At 52.9% G+C, this 8601-nt stretch overlaps 1 protein-coding gene across 1 annotated transcript in view; it reads left to right on the top strand.

Annotated features, from left to right (window-relative positions):
• LOC115296456 overlaps window positions 1-4265 on the top strand; it is a 7927-nt gene extending 3662 nt beyond the window's left edge. The window contains exons 4-7 of the mRNA XM_029944915.1: window positions 117-155; window positions 1629-1746; window positions 2180-2279; window positions 3327-4265. Of these exons, the coding sequence (XP_029800775.1) occupies window positions 117-155; window positions 1629-1746; window positions 2180-2279; window positions 3327-3533 (464 nt within the window). The 3' untranslated portion in view covers window positions 3534-4265. The remainder of the gene's footprint in view (window positions 1-116; window positions 156-1628; window positions 1747-2179; window positions 2280-3326) is intronic.
• The last annotated feature ends 4336 nt before the right edge of the window (window positions 4266-8601 follow it).

Here is an 8601-nt window from a genome sequence, read left to right as displayed (position 1 = left end):
CATCCAGTACCCCAGTGAGAAGTCGGGGCTGCCTACGGTGCCCTGGCCGCCCAGTACCCCAGTGAGAAGTCGGGGCCACCTCCTGCGGCCTGGCCATCCAGTACCCCAGTGAGAAGTCGGGGCCACCTCCTGCGGCCTGGCCGCCCAGTACCCGGGTGAGAAGTCAGGGCCACCTCCTGCGGCCTGGCCGCCCAGTACCCGGGTGAGAAGTCAGGGCCACCTCCTGCGGCCTGGCCGCCCAGTACCCCAGTGAGAAGTCGGGGCCACCTCCTGCGGCCTGGCCGTCCAGTACCCCAGTGAGAAGTCGGGGCTGCCTATGGTGCCCTGGCCGCCCAGTACCCGGGTGAGAAGTCAGGGCCACTGTCCTTGGGGCTGCAGCTTCCAGCTCAGTATACTCTGAATCATAAGGAGAATTATATTCTAATTACATATTGAAGTAAATCTTCACAACCAAGTGACTTCCTCCCCTGATGTCAGGGGCCAGCAAGCAATGGCCACAGGCCAAATCCGGCCAGCCTGCTTCTGTGAAGAAAGCTTCTTGGGGACACAGCCACACACATGTGCTCACATACTGTCTGTGGTTGGCTTTCCGCCTCAAGACAAAGCTGAGTAGTTGATGAAGAAAGAGAAAGAGAGGAAGGAAGGTAGAAAGGGAGGGAGGGAGGGAGGGAGGAAAAGGACCAAGAGGAGGTACCTGTTGATCAGGTGGTTGTGGAGAATCTGCCTGGAACTGGCTGGTGTTTGTCAGGACACTGATGCCATCTAGCCCAGGCAGGGTTAACAAAGAGGTGGATTATAAAAATCTGAGCAAACAGGTGGGAAAACAGGAAGGAGGCAGCAGGTGCAAGCGTGCGGTGAGGACTGAGGGAGAACGCAGCGTCCACCTCCTGAGGAGGCTGAGGGACACCAGGAAGCTGGCTCCGACTCTCCCTGGCTCTCTCTGCCTTCGGGTCTGTTCCTGCTCCACCCAGGGACCCAGCCTGTACCCAGGAGAGAAGCCCACTATCATCTGCGTCTTTTTCTTTAAAAAAAAAAAAAAGAAAGAAAGAAAGATTCAGTCGTGCAATTAACCAACCAGGGAAGGCAAGCTTTTTTTTTTTTATAGTTAACAAAAGATATAACATAAAATTTACACTTGTAGCCATTTCCAAGTGTACTGACCAGTAACGTTAAGCGTTTTCACGTTCACGCATCTGGAGACAAATCTCCGGAAGTTTTTCATCCTGCCAAACTGAAACCGACCCCTTAAGTACCCGTCCGAGCACTCCTGTTGCGATCCAGGTAACCTGGTGGGGTTTTGAATTGTAAAGACAGTGGGGGCCACCTCAGAAGAAGGGGCTCAGAGAACCCTCTGGATGGGTAGCCTTGCTTTTCCGGAAGGGCCCTCAGCTGACTCTGCTGTGCCACGGACTTGGGAAATATTACCCTATAATAAAGGGCTTTTGAATGTGTGTCTGGAGCTCCAGCCTCTAACTCCAGCCCTGTCACCAGCAGTCTCTCCAGTCTGGAGACTTCTCCTTCCCTGGGCCTCGGTCTCCTTCCCTGTGAAATGGGTGGCTCCCTAGATCTTCCCCTACGCAAGGCAGGTCTCCAGCCAGGACACCTGACAGTCTCTTCTCTTCCCGCAGAGCTGAACGCACTTCAGGAGGAGCTGAAGCCCTTGGGCCTGGTCGTGCTGGGCTTTCCCTGCAACCAGTTTGGGGAGCAGGAACCAGGGGAGAACTCAGAGATCCTTCCGGGGCTCAAGTGAGTCCTGCCTAGAGCCCACGGAGGCCTCTGCCCACTTCCTTCCGTCTGCAGGGGCGCGTTCACACAGGGACTTCCCGGGTGGGTTGGGGGCCCCTGCACACTGACCTCAACTTTGTCCTCCCCTGATGGGGCCTGGGGGTGTCCGGACACTCTCCTTCTCCCCGGGGGCGAGATCTGAACGGACCGCAGAGGAGCAGGACCACAGAAGGAGCTGGAACAGAAGCAGTGCAGGGGCACGGGCCCAGGCTCTGCGTCAGAGGAAGATTACAGGAATCAGGGAGCCCGGAGTAAAGAACAGCCCTATTCCCAGCCCTGTTTTCCGTATCGCCCCTTCTTCCTGCCCTTCCCATGACCCCCAGCCCTGGTGACAACCCCCCCAGCCTTCCCTCTTACACTCTGGAGCTTCCTGGCCATCTGTGGCTCATTGCAGGTATGTGCGTCCCGGGAGAGGATATGTACCCAATTTCCAGCTTTTTGAGAAAGGGGATGTGAATGGCGAGAAAGAACAGAAAGTCTTCACCTTCTTGAAGGTGAGTTACTGACCCAAACCTCTTCTTCCATCTCCCCTTCCTTGCAATCAGTGTGGGGGGAGGACCCAAGGCTCATGCCTGCAAATGGCATTGGGCTCTTTGCAAGAGATCTCCAGGCTAGCAGAGGGATAGGGTTTACTTTGTCAGCGTTTACGCGGCTCTGGCTTCCGCGATGGAGTGCGCTGGGCAGCGGGCGCGTTTCCGAGGACTACCCTGTTTTCTCGTTGACATTCATTCGTTCAAGGTACATGTGCTGAGTCTAAGGCAGTTTCCTAAATAACACGGATACAAAGAACAAGGTGCAGTCCTTACTCCTTGATGGGCTCGTATTGGGGAGGGAGACGTAGAAACCGACAGGCTAATACTGCGTAGTAAGAGCCTTTTAGGAAACACTGACTTTCAGATACAGAGAGCTGGAGGCCGGGAGGCTGGGAGGCCGGAGACCAGCAGTGCTGACTGTCCTGAGCGCTGGTCGGCGGGCCGGTGCTGGCTCACGTCGAGACTTTTACACACCCTCAGCGAAGTGAAGAAACCAAGACAGTGTAAAGAGGGCTTTGTAAACTCAGTTGACTTACAGGGTTTCCTGTCCATCTCAGATTAGGACCTGTATATAATTTATTCTCACAATAATCTTTTTAAAATTATTTGATAAAGTGATGCTGTTTCTAAAAAGTTTCGTTATTTGATGAGACAAAGTGTTAGAACTCCGCATTGGTCCCAGAGACATTTGTGAGATGCTTGTGGTCCAGGAGTCCTAGGACCTGGGGAAGCACATTCTAATCTAAGCCATTCACTTTGCAGAACGGGACACTGCCACACGGAGGTGGCGAGTCTTACCCACAGCAGCGTGGCTGCGTGATCACAGGGGTCACCTGGGAGCGGGGGGAGGGAGCAGACCTTTTCCGTAACACCTACAACCGTCTTGATGGTTGGCATGGTGGCAGTCAGAGGAGTTGCTGGGAAGTCCATGTCCCTGCCTGGGAGGGGGCGGGTGCCCTGAGGGAAGAAAGAGCAGAAATGATGTTTCTCTGTCCGTCTCTGCTGCAGACCTCCTGCCCTCACCCCTCTGAGGTTCTGGGCTCCTTCAGACACATGTCCTGGGACCCGGTCAAGGTCCACGATGTCCGCTGGAACTTTGAGAAGTTCCTGGTGGGGCCCGACGGGGTCCCGGTCATGCGCTGGCTCCACAAAGCTCCGGTCAGCACCGTCAGGGCAGACATCCTGGCGCACCTCAGGCAGCTAAACACAAAATAGAAGGCTCCGTGCCGGGCTGGAGCCGTCTGCTCGTCTGAAGACCTGTTTTTGAAAAATTCCATTTTCCACTACACTCTCTTCCTAAACGGCCTCCACTGGACTCGCCTGGTCTGTCCCTCCACGGTTCCCCCTCCCCACCAGGTAGATTCATGCTCAGAAGGCTCCTGCTACTTCTCCTTGTAAGGGGACATTTGTGGGAGGAGGACAAGTGTGGAAACCCCCCACGCTCAGACCGCTGTTATAAATGTAATCACCCCTCTCCGTCAACGGAACATCAGCCTCCTGTGAGGACAGGTCCTGAAGAAGACTGCGCCTGGACACAGTCTTCGCCCTTCTCTCTCTGCCCTGAGGTGTAGACGGAACAGCGGGATGGGTTCCACTCATGACATCTTCCCTCCCCTCAGGACCAACACGCATTGTCAGTTTCCAGATCACAGTGTTCATCCATGGCACCCACTGTCCCAACCTGTCATTCTGGTTCAGGAGCCCTCGGTGGAGTGGGAGCAGGGGACTGCCTTGCATGAAGGGAAGGGCGTCTCCATGGCGGTGGGCCCCAGGGCCTCTGTCTCACTCAGATCCTACAGAAACCGCCCTAGTGTCTGACCTCTGCTGCGCGCAGGCTAGGGCGCCCGGCCCAGGCACCCTGGGAAGGATGGCTCCCCTCCCTCCACCCAGACTCCTCAGCTCCAGAGCCAGCCCTGCACCGTCTCCAATAAAATGTTTTCTGCAGCATTTGGCGTTTCTGTGGTGGTTTTTATACCTGGTCTTGAGCTCACACTTGTCCTATCCGTCTCCTTTCTCACTGTGACCACCACAGATGGTGCGTTTCCCAAATTACCTTATCTGCTCGCCCAGGAGTTATCCTCCCGGATCTTTGGAAGGGTGTCACCTGGTGGCTCTGAATTGTCACCCGCAGTTAGGGGTTGTCTCAGGTCAAAGTCATGTCCCCCGTCCAGGGGCAGCTTGCATCCAGTTCTGCCGGGAGCCAAAGGGTGAAGAACTGTGGTGGAAAAATTAAGGCAGAACTAACCAACCAACCGTAGCGGAATGTTACAGCAAGATAAACAGCAGTAAATACCTGTTAGTTCCTCAAGGGTCATAAATAACTATTGACTCCAGGAACGGAGATCACCGTCTGTCACCGTCTGGCAGGTTCCTGGTCCTGACTGCCCCTCTCAGCATTCTTTCCCCTTCCCCACATTTTTCTTCCCCCCGTTGTGTATATAATCAGCCTCCTTGAATAAACGTTGGAGCTTGATCAGACCTCCTGTCTTGCTCTCGTTCTTGGTGTCTCTTGTCCCATCCATTCACCCGTTCTCTCCTCCAGGTTCCCGTGGAAGGACCCCGCGGGCCGGGGCACAGTGCCGGTCAGCAGAGGGTATAAAAGGCAAGAGCTGACTTCTCGACCTGGGACAGCTCTGAAGGGCCCGCCCAGCTGTGGAGACCCCCCAGGGTCTGACGCCTTTCTCTCGACCCTGAAGTAGTGTTCCAGGAAACTGAATGCAAATCTCCATCTCTGAGTTTTTAGGGGTAAGTGGGTCTGAGAGAGACTTGAAGCTGGGTCCTGAAGGGTCTGCGCTCTGGCTGGCAGTGACGGCGGGGGAGGGGCGCACACAGCAGCCTACAGACCGGCAGGTGCAGTTCTACAGCTCTCACCGAACCTGCACGCGGTGGAGGGCTGGAGGTCACACCGGTGGAGGGCTGGAGGTGATTAATAGAACACGGCAGCCCTAGAAGCAAGGTGGACGAGAGCCAACAAAGTATCGTCTGTACAGTCAGAAGAAACCAAGGATCTGTCGCCAGGAGACTGAGGGCAGCAGCCCCAGTTAAAAACAGAATCACAGCTTGCTCAGCTCTGATCCTGAACCACAGGGGAAGCCAAGTCCTGAGGAGTAGGACCCTGCAACCGCACCACAAACGCAGAGATTGTAATTTCCCCATTCCTCTCCTAAAGGGACTTGTGACCGTTCACTCAGTAGCCATAAACTCAAGAAGGAGAAACACCCTTACACTTCAAGGACTGTTGTAAATGAGCTCCAAGCTGACATTGACCCCAGAAGGCTCACGGTGTCTTCACGGCCCCTGGTTAGAACGGAGGCTGCGGGGGTCCAGGCAGCAAATGGAGTTCTGGCCCAGGGCTGCTCCATCTGCTAAGGCCATGGACCCATCTGGTAGAAATTTCTCCTGTCCCCAAGTGTACAGTTAGAACGGAGTTTATGGGAGTTGACCCAACCGCTGCCTTGACTTCTTGGCATGTTGCCCAAGGAGCTATCACAGTAGAAGTGGCCGCGAGGAAGGTCCGAGGCTGGCTCCCCAGTCCCCAGATGCACCAGTAAATGAAGCCATTCAGGTGACTGGAATCCGTCCTCCCAGGGAGAGGGACAGGTGGGTCAGAAGGACGCACAGTCAGGATCCCTACAGCATCTCCATTTAATGCACCAGCCCATTCCCTACAGAGAGTAAAAGAAAGACCCCGGAAACTGACAGTGGACGACCTACCACAGACTATCCCGAGGAAGAGCCCTGACTGAAACCTGCACCTGCTGTGGTAACTTTGTTAGACGACGTTAATTTATATCCTTTGATTTGTTAAAGAAATGAGTGGAAAATGAGATTTAGTATAACCTTTTTTGGAACCATTAGTTAAAAACAATAATCCGGACACCATAATCAAATCTTGACCCATTATACTTTCTATACATCCCAACACTGCCGTCTGATACCCAAACCTGGCTCAGAGAACATCTACCTCTGTTTAGAAAGTGTTAAGGACTTGGACCCTTTGGGAAGGGTCAGAGACTGACTTCTCAGCGAGGAAGGCCACATTTCTACTCAGAAGACAATGTTTATTGTTCTGGTGTCAGAGACAAGATAGGGCCAATGGGTTGGTCAGACATTTGGCCCTTCCCCAGGACCAAGTCCTGAGTGCTCTTTAGCTCCGGCTGGGCTATTCCTAGGAAGAGAGGACAAGGATTCAGCCTGTGTTCTGGAGCACTGGTCCATCAACTCTACTCTGTACCTCAGCACCAAATACTTTCTTCACCAGGAAACAGGCCAAAGATATCCAGCGGCATTGACTAAACTGCGGTATATCAGTGGACAGACTGAACAGTGCGCAAATGCGTAATAATGTGGAGGAACGAGTCTTTACGACAGGTCCAACCCAACAGCAACGGCTACATAAGTGTTTCCTTTAGCTTGCCCATCACTGGAAATAGTTATATTATAGTGTTAAATAAAAATAAAGTAATACAGGGGCGCCTGGGGGGCTCAGTCAGTTAAGCCTCCGACTTCGGCTCAGGTCAGATCTCAGGTTCGTGGGTTCGATCCCTGCGTCGGGCTCTGTGCTGACAGCTCAGAGCCTGGAGCCTGTTTCAGATTCTGTGTCTCCTTCTCTCTCTGACCCTCCCCCTCTCATGCTCTGTCTCTTCTGTATCAAAAATAAATAAAAAACATTAAAAAAATTAAAAAAAAATAAAGTAATACAGCAGGTCAGGAGACCCCCCCCCCCAACATAGAGACTTGTACTGAGTCCTGTTCCTAGGGCTTGAACGCCCCTCCCCCGCCCCACCCTGAAGACGAAGGTGGCGCCCTGGGTGCACATGCCGTTGGCCATGACTGTGTACACCCTGGTGGTTCCTTCTGTCTTACTTCCTCATCACTGGAAGAAGGATTTACGATGAGACTGTGGGACCCCCCAGTGTTGTCTGTATGACGATGAACACGGGTGTCAGAGACCAGTAGCTTTCTTGCCTACAGGGTAAACGGACAATGTATGTGCCAGGACAATGGGAGACTCGGGCTTCATAAACCTGGATGGATCGAATGTACCAAACTTCCAGAACTCAGTAGATGTCTTCTTCTACCTCATTCGATCTCTCTGTCCTGCTGAGTTTTGTCATGGCTGAAGGAGAAACTGCCGGGCGCCCTGACGCTAACGCGCCTTCTGAGAAGGATCAGTGGACACCGGATGTGCTCCTGTTAGCAAAGCATTACGGGCTGTTCCACCCCTCGGATGGGACATATGGCAATGAGCAGGAAGCAGCAGAAAAGCGACCACTTCATCCAGCGAGAACATAGGCGCATATGAACGCCTGAGCCACAAGGTCCTCCTGGACCGCTGCTCACAGGACTTCTTCCTGACGGCCCAGCTGGGACAAGTGGCATCTCCTTCTTAATTTTTCCTTTCTAATTTTTAACATTTATTTATTTTTGAGAGACAGACACAGAGAGGGGCAGAGAGAGAGGGAGACACAGAATCTGAAGCAGGCTGCAGGCTCCGAGCTGTCAGCCCAGAGCCTGATGTGGGGCTTGGACTTATGAACCCTGAGATCATGACCTGAGCCCCCCAGGAGCACCCTAGTTTTTCATTTCTTAAAAAAAAAAATAGACTCCATTTCTACAACTGTAATATTGAATAAAGTGATTGCTTGTTATAGTCCTTTTCACATTTTTTGGAGATGATACTTGTGACTTTTAAAAATTAATGTAAAATCAGGAAGCAAGATCCCATAAATGGAGAGCTCTGGACCGACGGCCAGCTTTACCTACAGTGCTCTGCCTCTGTGCATGCAAGACGGTTTCCTGCACAATAATATGCATGAGAAGTGCAGAAATAATGTTTCTAGTTAAAAAGTTACATAAATGCATATATTATATAGCATGTATGTGGGTATGTTCGAGGGTGTGTGTGTGTATAGTTAGAGCCACGCCCACTCCAAAAAGACTCCAAGGAAAACCTTCAGAGAACAAAGTGTGAAATGAGATACAAGACCTGCAAACAATGGGTTTGAGGGTGAGACCTTAGAAAAATTCTCCAGTAATTATCACATGGTTTCCTGCATTTCCTTGACCCGGGTTGCAGCTGTGTATTTGCAGAACGGTGCTTTTCCTGAAGAAAATATTAGGAAAGCTTTAATCCTGCGAAGTTGGAGCACAGGGGCGAGGGGTCGGCGGGCAGGCGTCCTGGCGCGTGGAAGGCCCGCGGGGACCCCCAGCCGGAAACGCGGGGGGAATTCGCTCCTGGGCTGGGGGCGGGGTGGCGGTGGGGACTCCGCGAGGGGAGGAA

This window comes from Suricata suricatta, chromosome 7 (genome assembly GCF_006229205.1).
Source record: "Suricata suricatta isolate VVHF042 chromosome 7, meerkat_22Aug2017_6uvM2_HiC, whole genome shotgun sequence".
Lineage (NCBI taxonomy): Eukaryota > Metazoa > Chordata > Mammalia > Carnivora > Herpestidae > Suricata > Suricata suricatta.
Note: the sequence above shows the minus strand (reverse complement) of the source record. Positions and strands in the feature narration are given on the sequence as shown.